This window comes from Anomalospiza imberbis, chromosome 8 (genome assembly GCF_031753505.1).
Source record: "Anomalospiza imberbis isolate Cuckoo-Finch-1a 21T00152 chromosome 8, ASM3175350v1, whole genome shotgun sequence".
Taxonomy (NCBI): Eukaryota; Metazoa; Chordata; class Aves; order Passeriformes; family Viduidae; genus Anomalospiza; species Anomalospiza imberbis.
The window spans coordinates 20992022-21008715 of NC_089688.1; the positions used below are offsets into that span (position 1 = coordinate 20992022).

The 16694-nt window shown below is 35.8% G+C and overlaps 1 protein-coding gene across 2 annotated transcripts in view; it reads right to left on the reverse strand.

Annotated features, from left to right (window-relative positions):
* The window catches only part of LOC137478144 (adhesion G protein-coupled receptor A3-like), a 255839-nt gene that overhangs the window by 125008 nt on the left and 114137 nt on the right, over positions 1-16694 (reverse strand). For both annotated transcript variants that reach the window (XM_068197751.1, XM_068197752.1), the window contains exon 7: positions 7526-7739. In XM_068197751.1, the coding sequence (XP_068053852.1) occupies positions 7526-7739 (214 nt within the window). The remainder of the gene's footprint in view (positions 1-7525; positions 7740-16694) is intronic.

Consider the following 16694-nt stretch of genomic DNA (forward strand, 5'->3'; position numbering starts at 1 on the left):
ATAACATACTTTTTCTATAGTCTATCAGCTAATTTGTTCACATTCTAGAACCATGACAAGGACCTAGATTTAATAACAATATACTGACAGAAAAAAATACAGAGGGAAAAAACCACAACAAACCAAATAAAAACCTACTTCCAAAATAAAAGAGCTGTATATCAGCTAGTGAAACCATCTCACTGTATTTCCTTTATATTGCTCAAACTACTTCAATTGAAATGCAAATGTTCAAAAACAGTGTCACAGGCTAATATCCATTTGCTGCCCAACAGTTAACAGTGAGATGTGTTTTCTATAGGTGGATATCAATGTACCTGTGACCTACATATATGCCATTAATTTCTTTCATAAAATTGAGAAAACTAACACTATTAATATTAGAGTGACTCTACCACACCACCTTCAGAAACTACTTCAAAAAACTAAACATCTCTACATCATATCATAATGTGTTTGGTTTGTTCTACGAGCTCATTCTCACCCACTGAGCTTGTTAGGTAGAGACAATCAGCTACTGCTCTGCACTGAAGGGCAGACATAAAGATTTTTGTATTTATCTTCAAACTCCCTCAATCCTGGAGTCAATACATGCCAGTCTAGCTGAGAACGTAAGTAGGAAGAGAAAAAAAAAAAAAGGATCAACAGCCCTAGAGACCCAAAACTTTCTCCTGCTGGATAGATCTCTGGTAGCACAGTGCCATAAAGATATCTGAAGAGAGTACACCTGGGCCAGGGCTTATTTAAAGTACTTCATGAATCAGTTGTCTGTCACTTAGCTGCTCTGTCAGTTGGTGAAAGGTTTAGGGATGCTCAGATGTGTTTATTGTTATTAATTCTGTTCTACCAGGAAGCTGATGGACTGCAGGATGGATACAACTGCAGCCCTCTGGGGAAATGGTGCTACACCTGCTGTATGCCCTTCATCTCCCCTTAAGTAGCCTGTGTGCTGCAAAGTTATATTCAGAGGAAGCTTTGTTTCATTACCCTAACTCCTGTGATCCATACACTATCAGAGATTCTTAGAAAAAAAATAACACCAATAAAACCAATAGTCAAAATTGTGTAAAAAAGCTTTTAAAGTAAAATATTTCCCAGATGACTCAGAAGTGTTAATCTGCTTATGACAATTTTTGATTATTTGATTACATGCCACTAGGACCAGCAAAAAAAAAAAAACCCAAAACAGTCATCACAAAACCCCCAAACAACACACAAAAGGAAACAACACACAAAAAAACCCTACTAAATTAATTTTACAATTTCAAATTATTTGTCAAATACATATTACTTTGACATTATACAAATGCAGAAATTAATTGTCTAATTAATATTTTATGGGATGGTGGGTACAGTAGATACATTAGAATACTGACCTGTTTTACTTGACCACTTGCAAGAAATTTGGAAATATCTAAAAAGAAGGTAGGACAGCAGTTTCCTGCATAAAAACTTCAGGAATGATCTCTCTTCTTTCTCAGTATTTGGTGTATCTCTTACAGTGTAAACTTTATTTTGTAATGGCCAGCAGCCACTCAATCACAATACCATGAACAATTAAATATAAGGGGGTGTTTTATCCTGCAGGGAGAAAAAGGAGGGGAAAGGAGCTATTTTCATGGAATTCCAGCATATCAATGGGAATATGCCCTACAATACATTCCCAATGTTGAACAGATTGAAATACATGAAAATTAAAAAGTAATTCAGTTGTTGTTTTAATATTTCTAACAAGTGTTTCTTTGAAGAAATGGTTTGCTTCACCAGTATTTAGGGTGGTTTATCTGGTCTTGGATTCTGGATGTATGTCACAAATGCTCTGATATGCTCACATTTGGTTCACAGATTTACAAACTACTGCCTGGACTCAGAGAAAATGTATAATTATATCTAAAGCTGATGTTGACAGGAAAAATACTTTAGAAAAAGCCAGCCCTGAGATGTTGACTCCCAACTGCTGCTACAGTGCAGCATGTCCTCAGCTGTGTAGCTGCAGCTGTTTGAAGTGCCACATTAAAATCATTCTGGCCTTAAAAAGTCAAAGCAAAATCCTCTGATTCTCCCTTGTGGGGGATAAAGCGTCATTTTTTGTTCTTACTACTGAACATTTCACTCTTGTGGCTGGATAGACCCATATATAGCTGCTGGATATAAGCAGAGACAGAAGTGAGAGGTCAAAATTTAGTGCAAGGCCTCTTTTTAATCCGATCTCAACGCCAAAGAAAGTATATTTTTGTAACATTCTTCAAGGACTCCATCAAAATGTTTTTATAATTCTGATTTATTATTTTCTAGGTTATTTTAATTCTATCAGCCAAAATACTTATATATTTTTTTGGTGAAAATGCCTATTTTTCAATCATGTTTCAATAAGCACTTACCCAAATTAAGCCTTCAGGCTTTATGACACAGTACAATTCTTAGTAATGGTCTCTACTTTAATGACAGAGGGTATCATGGTTGCTGCTTTTGCTTTTCATTGTATCAGTCTCTCCACAGGTTATATTTTAAAGTATTCCCCACACTGATTAATAATAAAACTGTCATTGACTTTTATTCAGGTAATAGAAATATTTTTAGATAAAAAGACCTACATTTAATTAATCTTCCAAATTAATTCACATGAAGGTGCTCTTAATCGCACATAATGAAACTCTTACCCTGGGCATTTCATCATATTCTGCAATAATTTAAAATATTATCTTCCTATCTTATATATGAGAAAACAACTGGTGAAGTTGCATTTGTCAGTAGTCCTTTTCTGCCTCCAGTGCCTGAAATGAGTTGTATACCACTGCCTACAGGGTTTAAAGTGACCTCAAAATAATACAGAAATATTGATTTACAATTTAAACTGTTACTTTGCTTCATTTGTTTCCTAACTCCTTGAAAGCTAAAGGTCAAACTGGGTCAATTAGGTAAGCCAAAAATATCAGCACTGAACACTTTTTCTGCTTATTTCCCTGGATTTCTCGGTATGACCCATAGCTGCTCATCTCCAAAATACTCATGACAGCAGAACACAAAGGGATTATAAAATATCTACACTTGTGAATCAAGTTATTTGGAGCTGTTCTAATCCTGTTAATCTTGTGCAATCTCCAATATTCTGCCATGATTTGGTACATATCTGAACTTTCAGTCAAGTATCCAACATACCAACATCCTAATCAGGGATTTTCAGACCGCTTTTTTTACCTAGGACCTGTACAAACCACTGCTGCTTGCTTCATGTCTTTTCCAGATGCATTCCTGCCCAAACTGTTAACAAAGTTAAACAAAGTTAACAGTTTAGGGATCATCTGGGTCATTACACACCTTGAATTTCTGCCTTTCACACCGAGGTTCTGGAAGCATTTTGTTCTTTTTTATAGGAAGTGTCTGCCTGGATGTCAAACTTGCCATGATACCACCTGTCTACTCCTGGAATCAATTTCCTTTCTCTAATCATATCTTAAACAATCTTTAATCTTCTAGTGAAACTGCCTCAATCAAACTCCTAATTCTTTACTAATATCTGCAGTGATAATTTCAAACAGGAAAAATTATTAATTGGATTCAGCCTCCTGTTTGGATAACATAAATTATGATCAAAAGTTTTAACCCGCAACATTTAATTTGTTATAAATTTTTTTGTCCCTTTCACTATTACAAGTGGACCATGATTTCTGATTTCTTCCACGAAATGAAGAAATTCTACTTTTCTTCCACACATTTTTGAGATTTTCACATAATCATATACCTCTCACTTCAAACATTGCTAATTATTTCATTATTTACTTGGCAGTGGCTTCTGTCACAATGTAAAGAAGCACTTAGAGGATTTTAAAAAACAGTTTCTTAAGCTTAATTTTTTTAAATTAAAACCCCCCCACAAAATAAAGTGGCTTTGTCAACCATTTTTAGGAGACTGAGATACTTAGGACAGACTACAATAGAAAAACACAATTTTCAGGGGATCAAAATTCAGTCTTATGAGACTGCATTTCCAGTGGCAAATCCACCTACGCAACAAAAATTACATCTGAAAACAACTTTTGATCCCAGCACCTGTTAGCCTAGGTTTAGTTGAGAGCATGTTGGTTTCTCCAGGTGTAGCTCTCCTTTTTATGGGTTCTTAACTTCACAGTTTAATGTTTTCAGAAGGAGCACTTGTGAACTGCAATGGTCCCAGAGCAGCTATTACAGCTGTCGGGGCATAAGCACTGTTAAACACTCTACACAAGTATTTGCAGAATAGAAATAAAAAGACTTCAAAATTGTCATTATATTCTTTGTGGTAAATAAGAAACTTCTTGAAAATTAAAGTATCTCTGCCACTGTGGAGTTTCTCGGTTCATAGAACTAAAATAGTTTCCTTTTCTAGTTGAATATTCTAATAACTGTCCTGCTAGCTTCTCCAAACCCTTAAAAGGAAGCATGGGGAAGCTGGGAAAGATGCTGTGCTGCAGAGAATCCTACATGGCCATCCTTCTATGTGGCTTCAGGGATACCAGAGAACCAGAATGTGTTGAGTTAGAATTGCTGCTTATTATTAAACTGATATGATATTCCAGGCTAAAGAAATCAGGCTGTCTTCATAGCAGCATCATTAACAAATTCAGCTAGATCCATTCACAAATGATAGGAAATTAGTCCCACATCATATGTATATTTTCATATATGACTATGACATTTATACACAGGCATAATGACAGAAAATTAAACACCAGCAAAATCAAATATTATTATCATTGGCAAGAAATGATAAATGCAAGCTAGCAGCAGAATTGAAAACACCTTTTCAAGGTCTCCTGTAAGGGAATACTCCTTGCCAAGAAAAATGTCACAGACCGGAATACAGTTCAAAACTTTAGTTTAATTATTGTAACAAAAATATTTATTTTAGTTTATTCTGCTTTATCATAGGAGACAAAAAATACACATTTGGATATTTTATCCTTCTACTCTGCCAGTTAATAAAACAGAAGGGTTTAGCATGATATTTGTATTGTAAATCCACATCCAGAAATATCTGGAATTGCCCAATAAAATAACCACCTAAAAATGTTTGAATAAGCAGCTTTTGGAACACGACTATACCTCTTTGTTCAAAACCAGCTATAGAAGTCTTTAAATTGCCAAGTAGCACAGGCCAAAGTCTGTCCTTTAGTGCAATTACAGAAAGCCACAAACAGTGGACATTTGCTGTAAAGACTAGATATGCAAAGGCAAAATATGATACTGTAAGAACTGATGTCAAGTTACCTTTATTTTTAGTCCAAATCATATATTTAACATTTGATAGCCTCATGGAGGCACAGTCTTTCTGGTGTTTCAGTGCCTTGTACAACCATGATTTAGCCTTAAGAATTATCACAAATTAGTGTGTAATAGCATGTAATAAGCATACTAATACATGCTATTGTAACATATAACAAGCATGCTATTACATATTATTTCAATTTTTATTATAATAATTATATAAATTAGGATATAGCATAAATGGTCATAAAGGTGGGATTAAAATTAAGAAATGCTGACAATATTTTAACAATCACAACATGACCAATCTTTTCTTATTTTCAAAAATACATGTCTTTATGTTTAAAAAAATGACTTTAAAATAGCACAGTTTTTAAAAGTAGGTTTGAAAGTATATCTTTAAGAAGTTAATTCTGATCAGCACCTACATCAAGGCAGAGGCACAACTGCTTTAGTATTAGCATTTTTGGCTGGATAAGGATAATGCTCTATGGTCAATGCAGTGTCGATGCCCTTCTACCTTACAAACTGCCACATACAGTGCAAATAAACGAGAAATTAAAATGTTGCATGCTTTTAAACAGCTGTTCAAAGACTTGGAGTTTTATTAAAAATACTTTGCCTTATTTTAACAGTCTGTATCACATAACTTGGGCAAGGCAGAGTATTTTTCCAGTCTATAACAGCAAATGTGATGATGTATTTAAAGAACATTTTTTCTGAATAGATGTGCATACTGCACATTCCAGTGCATACTGCACCATCAGCATCAAGGTCACCTATTAAATGGCACAGTAAACGAGGTAGGCAGGAGATCAAACATCCTTATTAAAATATGCTATGGTAGACAATGGTTTTTATTTTACAATCTGGCAAAAAAGAAGTAATGTAAGGTAAAAATCAGTCAAGCTACTTACAGCTTTTTAAAAAAGATAGTTATTTTGAAAACAATTGTAGACTATTTATTTTAGTTTATTACTATGCTTTTAAAATTGCTTATACACTACAAAATATCATTTAGTTGAAAATAATGAGGTGATTAACAGCATGTATTTTAATTTTGATATAATGGAAATAGGAAGAACATGCTTTAATTTAAGTGACTCAGCAGTTATATAATAGCTCATGCACGTGGCATTACTGTACTAATTGGTCTAATAGTCCTTTTCACTGATATTAGAAGAAAGCCAGTAGCTCTGAGAATAGGTCTGCCTCTAGACCTACAGGACTCCAAAAGGGGTCAAATTATCAGTGGGTAGATGAAATTAATAAAGCCAAAAGTCCCCAGTGGACAGGATTTAATTTGACTCCCTTCATAACTTCTATTTGATAGTTCAAGAAGCATTTCAGGTCAATTATATTAATAGAAACTGTTTGAGTGAAAAGATGTTAATGATTATCCAGAGCTAATTAGCATAGTTATTTTCACTCCATCTTCTACAAAGAGAAAGGCAGAACATGCACACAGAATCAGACTCTCTTTTTGATCAGTGATGGAAACTGGCAGAGGACAAAAGGATGTGTGCAACAACTTAGCAGCTTTTAGTGACAAGCCAATACTCTGAGATGAAACCCAAAAATAAACACTGAAATTTATAATTTATTTAATAATGTTTAACAGGAAAACTGAAGCAAAACTGGAATGTTACAGTCACTGCCAAATATTAGTTTTTGCTTCTTTTATGTAAGACTACTCTACTTCATTCCTCTTGCACTTTTCACATCAGCAAATGCATCTGTAGATCTCTGTATGCCTCAAGAACACAGGCACAGAGATGGCAAAAGGCACAAAAAATTGAGAAATATTTAATAAGAAACAAAAACAAGATTACTTAACTAAAGAATATAGGATCTAGTATATTGGAACCTACAAAAACTAATCCAAGGCTTTTCAATTAATATTTCTTCATAGGTCCATCACTCAGACTTCTAGATGGTGTCATGAAGAAGCAGTTTGGCTGTAAGTCAGTCATATGCTACTGAAGCTTTTCTTCTTTTCTTGTTTTTTCATGTTTCTTCTCATGGTTTACTATATAAGAAACTGTTTTTATCTGGTTCAAACCCATATCTGATCAAATCTGGATACTTAGACACAAAAAGTACTATTTGGAACCACGGATAATCATAGCCATGAAAAATCTCTACCTGTGTTCAGATTCAAGCACCCAATTGAGCTGCTTCAAATTAAGTAACTCCTGATGCACGTTTTAATGAGGCTTGTGGCAAGCTGAACCTGTTCCCCTTGTCTGCAAGGCTGACTATGACAAGAGGTGTGTGTTACCGTGTAATTAAGCAGCAGTCATGAATGATGCTGTCCTCCACGAAGATGCCGCTCTCCTCATCGGTCTCGATCAGGCGTCCTGCGTGGTACCACTGCACTTGGGTGCTGTTGTCCACGTAAGTTGCAGTACACTGGAAAGGCAAGCGGTCTCCATGGAAAACCACTTGTCTTTGTGAAGGGATCAGCTCGAAGAGAGGAAGTTCCAGAGGCCCAGCTGCAGGGAAAACAAAACAAAACAAAATACGAAAACAAAGTCACAATTAATTCCTCTCTTATGAATATTGTAATGTGAACTAATTGTATAACATTCTAGCTTCTTATATCTTCATGTGAAAATGCTAATGTAAGAGATATGACCACTAACTACCCACTGCAGCATGATCATGTTGTGAGCTCTAGAGATCACAATTTTTTCACTGGTGTGAGCCCAGATAAATACAGGATTACCAGAGTATCTACAGAAAATGAGTTTCATTAAGCAGGTCACAGAATGATTGAGGTTGGAAGGGATCTTTTGAGATGCTCCAACCCAGCCTCCTTCTCAAGGCAGGATGCTTTACTCTACAAGTGTACAGAATAAAAAAGTGAGTCTTCCAATTAGAGAAAAAATACAGCTGTTAATATAGGTTCAGTTAACATTTACAAGACCACTTCACTGACAGTAGGGGAAATGCCCACTGTGCTCCAGAACAAAACTTACTGTCTAGAGAGCCTAAACTACTTCATATGCCTGCTATTTGGATAATAATAAGACTAATAATAGTTAAACTTTCCCCTTAAGTTCAACTGTCCCCATGACTTTTCATTTCCCGTTCCTTCTGCCTATTCCACAAGTCATCTCTACTCTCTAGATAATTACTTAACATTAAATATTTATCTAAGTAGTTCTTTTTATCTATTTAAAGATGAATACTTTTTACCGTATTTCTAAAATGAACTTTATCTCTCAAAGCTCTCTCCCAGAAACACCCCAATAATGAGAATACTGCACATTCTAAGCAGGCTATTACAAAAAACAGCTGTCATAATCACAAATCCAAATGCCTAAACAATTTAAAAAAATGAAAATTTGGAAGGTATGTACCTTTTTGGCCCTGATGAAAGTCTGCTATTTCATAGATTTGTGAGTGATTGAAGGTTATTTTCCTCAGTCCTAAAGTCTCATGTACATTGTGCACAGTAGTTCCTACAACCGAAAATTTTTACCTCAGGCTCCAACACCAAAAGAACTCACTGAGCCTGGATCACTTTTTAACTTCACTCTGCAGCCTCACCTTAGACAAAAGGCCTACAGTCTCGCACCTTGGTTATCATTCTACATGGATGAGGAAAGAGAATTTTAATGCCAGATCTTATCCATTCTTTGTCTTCTGTTTTCATTTAAAGGCCTCTCATCATTGATATCAATCCATCCTACAGAGTTGTCAGCTGAAAGGTCACCCTTCCACCATTTGCACCACTAATAACTATCTCAAACATCTATTTTTCTGACAAGTGCTGTATTTTTTTTTCCATTTCACTGCTTGCCATTTTATCCTCCTTAAACTTGCTCCTCAAAATCCTCCATTGCCCATAACAAATACAGATGAACTTAGCCATGCCTATCCAGGTTGCAAGTCATAATCACTGGCTCTACAACTGCTAAAATTTGTGGACAACCAATAGTGTTCTTTCTCTTACTCAGCATTCCACCCTAACAAACTTCTTTATGTCATTCAGGTACTGTCTTCAGAACTCCTAAAATGTGAGAAGTTGCACTTACAAACCCAGCTTTGGGCCCTTGTTACTATTTTGTTAAGTAGTACATTCATCACCTGCTTTGAGACAACAGTGAGAGGGATCACTTCTACTTTTGTACAAAGAAGAATGCTGGCCAGCACAGCATTCAAAATTGCTACAAGTGAATATGTGCTACTGCTGTTTGGGAGAAGCACACAGAGGATAAAAAAGGACTAGCTGCTCTCTACTGAAATATTTTAAGTCTGCTTTGACTATAAAGTGCAGCTTTCAGAAAGCCTGCCTTACCTGTGTACACATCCTGTAATTTACCTTCTTATTGCACCTGTTATATGGAGACAATGATGCAATACCAAAAATCCCTTGAAACATACACAGTATTTTTGTATGACTTTTAGCTTCTAATTAAGAGAAGAGAAGGTAAACCAGATTAATGCCTCATTCCTAACAGCTGCATCCTTGGTCTTAGGCATTTATATTAAATGTCTTTAACTAGCAGATGGAGAGAATCTCTCTCTCCAAAAAGTTGTGATTTTTGTGTTGCATTACGAAGTCAGTTATGGAATATAAAGAAATATATGAAATGCAAATTTAGCCATAAATGAATGAAATTACTACCAAAATGTAGAAAAATTAAGCATACTGTGACACATACAACAGCAATAGATACTATTCACAGAAACAAAATAATTATCATTGACACAGTAGTTTTTAACTGAGGATGCTGTACTAGGTCAAATGGTTTTGGTGATGCAGTGAGTGACACATTATATTGTGAGGCTATGAAATAAGAAGAGTGTGAACTAGAATATCAGTATCTTTGAGTCAAGTTAAATAACCTGCTGAGCATATGGATGAAGTGGAACACTATCATTCTGAATTTATCCCTCTCTTGAGCTTTGGTGTCCAAGGCTCTCCCATAACCCCTTCTGTTGTTCAGCCTTGGCAATCACCAAACCCAGAAATGCAGTGGGAATGAGGTGTTCTTTACAGGTTTTGTCAATTAATGATCAGAAGTGAATGAAAAGTTTTCTTTACTTCAGCATGTCAAAAAATGATCAGTCCTATCAACAGTTTACTCATCTTCTTTTTCTTTGTAAATCCTTTTTAGGGCCAACAAAGATGCAAAATTAATTAAGCATACCCTTGGAATCAAACATACCATTATGCTAGGATATCCTCCTGACCAACTTTGAGAATGTGTCTATTTGCATTGGCCAAATTGACAAATAATGCTGAAAACTCATTTTCAAATTAAAAATAAAATTTCTATGGATTATGACATTTGCAGACCATGGAAGGTAAACATAAGTACTTCTGGAAAACATCTGCTTTTAATCTCTGTGATGTCCACATAAAAATATTAATACCAGAGCTAATCTTCAGTTGTTTTCCAGGGATAGTAATGATTTAAATGTCTGAGGCTGGTTCTGCAATCATTACTCACGCAGAAGTTCCAGTTGACTTCTGTGACACAACTCAAATTATGAGGATTAATCACATCAATAAGAGTTTCAGAATAAGACCAATACCCTTTATCCCAAATGGCTAAAAAATTATTGTAGAGTCACATCAGCAGCAGCAGGATTAAATCCATAATCCAACAATATTTCAAATTCAAAATAAAAATAAAAGTATTTATTAATGCTGTACACACATTTTCAAGCTTGACTTTGAGAATAAAGTATGACATTCTGAAAGTATTTGAAATTATTTTGGTATTGATTTGCCAGCACTTTAAATATAACAGCTCTGGCGAGCATAGCCCTCTACAATTGAATTTTTTTTCTTTGATTATGTGGGTAATAAAGACTAAATTGGGATTACTAAATATATATAATCTCTGATGCTCATATTTATCCATATGTTTGTGTATGGCAGACACAACAGCCTCATAAAATGAAAATATTTACTATTGCATCTTGGGAAGGGAGGGAGTAATTTACATGGATTTTATTTACATTTTACACACTTGAAAAATATTCCAAGATGCTCCTTCCAAGACAATTCACTGTGCTGGCCTCGATCTTGGAGCCAGCACCCCTATCTGCAAATGAGAGGTGTGACTCCTCTCGAGGCATTCAGATCAAGAGCTGATGGAGTGTTTTACAGTCTTTACCTGTCTTGTCTCTCCAGTCAGCACTAAACCATGATTGCAGCAGAGCACCACAGGAATCACTGATTGCAGCATGAATCTAAAGGTCTAACCCATCATTACAATAATTACATCTTTTTCGTTATCTTTCACTTCTCAGCAGAAAAGGGTTTTGTTGACTGAAGGCCAGATTCTCTAAGCCATCTAGTCTTGTATTTCAGATTAGATCCAGACTAGAATACTGAGGACATACAGAGAAGGAATTAGGTTACACAAAAACCACTGAATTAAGATTATCACTTGTGTCCTTTTCAAATAGAATTTACCCCTAATTTACATGCATTAAAATATGCATGCAGTGTCCCAAGATGTTGAAAAAGAAAATAGAAATTATTTTTAAAACAATTAGCAAAAGTAGAAAAATATCAAGGTGCACTGAAGCTCTACGGGAATGCTCCAATACATACGCCCTTAATATATTTATAGGAGAATTTGTCTCACACGCATGTACACACATCATGTATTTCCTGTTTTTCCTTACAATTCAGTTCTTGAGATTTTAAAAGTATTTCAATTTCCCGTCTAATTTTGGCCTTCTATTTTGTTTTACATGCTGGAAAGGAGAAGAGTACGAAGGAAATACTGCTGTTTTTTGACATACATGGAACAAAAATGCTTGTAAAAAAGATAACAAAGTGCATTTTACCCATATTTTAGTTACATTTTTAAGTACCATATTACTATCTTTAGATAATATTCACTTCCAATGAGTGCACACTACTGTCTCCTGGGGGGATGACTAAAAGCAAACCTGTAAGCACAAAACCTGGCCCATGCAACAGATCTGTCTAAACACTACAGAAAGCTGGCTAGTCATTAACCACATGGCCAGCACAAGATAGTGGAGAAACTGTCCTTCCTCCAGCCAGCTTTGTTGCATGTCCTGGTGCATATCCTTTAATCTGGGCAGCTCGGCTCTACAGCTCAACAGCTACTAAGTGCATAAACCTGTACTACACCAGCACCTTCTGATGTTCAGTCTACCAGAAACAATTTTCTGCTGTACTTTTTCTGGTCCTCATTAACTGGCTTTGTTTGCTATCAACAGTTTTCACACAACCAGAAACAGGAAAATCCACAGCTTTCTCCAGGCTGCCTACACATCATTTCAGCACTACAGTGCTCTTGTCTCAGGATACACCTTTGACTTCAGTTTATTGGTAGAAAATTCAGTTTTATACAGTGTACCACAAGCTTCTGGGACAGAAAAAAAAAACAGAGGTTGGCATTTTGCTTCTTGTTAATCACTTGATTTATTGTATTGCCAATGGGCTTTTTATTTGAACTGAGTGTGCCTACAGAGTGCGGCACATCCTGCTGACAAAAGTGTGAGTTAGAGCTCTAATATTTGTATACAGTCTCAGTGGGAAAGAAATGTGCATGGAAAGCACAGTGGGGGGAAGCTGGAAGTGAGGACAAAGCAAAGGAACCAATCCAAGAAAAAGGACAGATGAAAATGAGGAAAAACAAATTTAAAAATATTAGTTAAAAATCTGAATTGATGACATTGCAAATTATATCTGATATTTACCAAAGGGAACTGGAGAAAAGAGCGTGATCTGAATTGCTCCAACAGCCAGCTCTGCCAAAAAGGGAGGTGCCAGCACACCAACGCCAGTCTCTGTGTTGCAAAATTTGCTGGCAGTAATGAAACGTGTGGTGTAGAAGGTCACAGACCGCACCACGTGCCAAGGAAGTCAAGAATGAACACAGAACCGAGGCCAAGCTTCAGTTTTAATAAAAGCTGTGCCTGGCTCCAATTTCAACATAGTATCAAGAAAATACAGATGCCAACATGTATTAAACAGCAGAATAAGGTAAGTCTCTTGGGCTTGGAACAAGAAAGCTTTGTATCTCATTCATTTACCACTCACTGCAGGAAAAGCAGAGCTTTTGTTTGTGTAATAGCTTCTTATTTCCACCAGCTTCATAACGCTGGCATGGCAAGAGATATTCCACACCATTTTATCAGTCCCTTTCACTCTCATACAGGCTTTTCAAAGAGGAATATCAAGCAGTGGTTTTGCTTTGGTTGGTTTGTTGCTGGGTTTTGTTTCTTTCCAGCATCTTATAATTAAATTATAGGGTTGTGTTTCTTTTGTAATGCTAAGTGCTGCAATGAAATGGTACCCACTAACCACAGAGCAAAATTTCTGACATGCATCCTGTTTTACCTAAAGCTACAAGTTCTTTATTGTGTTTTTACTCCTGCAAACTTCTGTAAAGCATCAAAAGAGATCAGCAGAAGTAGCAAACAAGATTTATCATAAGTTAGAAGGACAGTAAGCCCAGGCTGTCACAGTCCATTGCTACTGGTGCTGCAGTTACCTGTGTCAGCTAACCTCATAGAGGTATTCCACAGACACAAAACAGAAGCTAAACTCCAGTGCAAATATGCTGAGATGAGCTTTGAATGAGTCTTCAAGACTCACTTGGATTATATAACTAATCTGATTTATTTACTAAAATAATTTACAGCTAGATAGAAACTAAGAAAGGCTGAGCTGGAGAATGTACAATCCAAATCTAGTCAATTCTGCTGAATCCAAGTAATACAGGTTTCATCCAGCACTCAGCAGATGGATGACATTTCCAGCCAAAGTTATTTAACCTGTCTTTGTCTACAGGAGTTTCCTCCAGATTCCTTTTGTAAAACTAAATCATTCTTTTTGCACCAGTTCTAGGGACTGTGTCTTGTGAGGGAGCACAAGAAAAAGCCCTTTCTTATTTACTGATGATAGCAGTGATTTACTTGATAGGAAATCAAGTGGCAGTGAAAAACAGAGGTAACAGGTTTCACTCATTTAATAATAGGTTTCATTTATTTAATATAAATGTCAAAAACCATAACATTTTAATTTGTAAAATGTTAACAGTTACTTGAAAGATCTCCACAATATGAAATTCAAGGTTTTGTTCCAGTTAAACAATTAAAAAATTGGCTTGTTTTGCACTGGCATAGAAATCTAAAAGAATAGGCAAATAGTTTTCACATCACTGAATTCTTTCCTATCAAATAGAACTGCGCTGCAACTTTTCAATTTTTTATTTTCAAATTGTCCCAGAACTTACTTCAGAAGCTGGAAAGCATTTGATTATTTGCCATACACTGAAATTGACATATTGAAAGCTATGGTACTGGAAGATTCATCAACACAAATTTCTTCCCAGCACCAGCCAGGAACCCACTGTTAAAAAGCTAATTTTGATTACTCAAATTACCCTTATGGCAAGTGAACTGGCTGGCTCATGGCTTTGCATACTCATTACAGCTTGCAGTTAATAAAATGGCTGAGCAATGGAAAGGTAAAGCACCCAGCTCTACAAAATCACAGAATCATAGAATGGTTTGGGTTGGAATGGACCTTTAAATGTCACCTTTAAACTGACCCCAGAATGAGCAGGGATTTTGCTCCCCAGGTTTGTTCAGAGTCCCATCCAACCTGACCTTGAATATTTCCAGGAGGGGTGCATCCACCACGTCTCTGGGTAGCCTGTTGCCAGTGTCTCACCACCCTTACTGTAAAAACTGTCTTCCTTATATTTAATGTAAACAGATCTCTTTTAGTTTAAAACCATTACTCCCAATTCTATTGCTACAGGCTCCACTAAAAATCTGTCCCCATTTTTCTTATAAACACTCTCTCGGTACTGAAAGGATGCACTGAGGTCTTGGAGCTTCACATCTGCAGCTGAGCAAGCACAACTCCTTCAGCCTTTCCTCACAGGAAAGATGTCCCATGTCTCCAATCATCCTTGTGGCTCTCCTCTGGACCCACTCCAATGGGTCCAACAGGTATAATCGAATACACTGATTGGCTTTATCTAACTGGGAAGCGCAGTGGTAGCATTCATCTTTCCAAACCTCAAACCTTTTTTATTTTCAAATCGTAACTGCACACTCAGATCACAGAAAGATGGTGGCAGGAAGGTCCCAAGGGTGTCAGAGATTGTCCCTAATTGCCCAGAGTCCAGAAGGCTGCATGAGTTCTCATCTATGCCAGAATGTTAAAAAAAAAAAAATTATAAAAGAAAAGCTGAATGAGCAACAGTTCTGTTGAAGTATTAAATTTTTGCATTCCAAACTCCTTTCAGCCCACCTGACAGTGTCAAAAGCTCTCAACAGCCATTTTTATACAAACATTAAAGAAAGTGCTGTATGTCGACATGTGCTATAAAAATGTGAAATGCCACTATGGTATAGTTCACTTAATTGAAAGAGAGATTATTAGGATGAAAGCTTTATAGGGAATTTTCCTATGATAACAATTAAGATTAATTACAGCAAACCCTAATAAGTGTTGTTATTGGACAATATTAACATAGGTTTGTTAAAAAGCTTATATAATTTTACCTAGAAATCACTAGTATAAAATTTAACCCCAGTGTTTTAATGTTCATGTTACCATAATAAATAAAGAATATATCCTCAGAGATACTCAATGGGTTGTAGTCAAGGCTGTTTGTTTTAACACTGTTTTGTTCATGAGCAACTGGCTTTTGAATATGGCCAGTTAAGTGTTCAGGGGCAGGAGTTTGAAGATTAAAAAGGCATCATTTCACTGCTATTCTCACTCCACTCTGGTTAAATATTCCTTCAGCTATTTTGCATGATCTTTGGAACAGTAGTCAAAGACAATGTAGAAAATAAGATACAAGTGTACATTAAAAAACCTCTAATGCAGCATATAAGAGTAAGCTATGGGAAAAAAAAAAAACCAAAAACCAACAACAACAACAACAACAAAAAAAACAGTAAAAAATCAAACAACTGTGTACATTTCCTGCATTGAAATCAGCAAGATTTCAGGGATGAAAATTTCTGTTGAACTGAATTTTCATGTGTGAGCACAAATGAAAGAAAATATGTTGTAGTAAAATTTCATCCTCAAATGAACATTTTAATACTTCTGCTATTTCACATTTATAAGATTTAACTGTTACTAATTTTATGCCCCCAGTCTTGCAGCAGTGTTCTACACTGCCACTAAAGAAATTAGATAATAATGTTTAACATTAAATTTAGGGCAACATAGTCCTTTCCCCCCATTTTGAGACTGATCATATTAGATGAGAAATCTAGAATTTGGAGACAAAAAGTTAACGCATTGTTCGTTTCATACTACTAAATTATAATATGGAAACCAACTTTGGCCAACAAATGGCCACTTAGCTCTGACATAAAATGAATTTACCCCATATATCTTTGAAAGACCAAAATATACAGTTTTATTATCTGATTTATATACATTCTGTTATTATGAGTATTTTCTTATT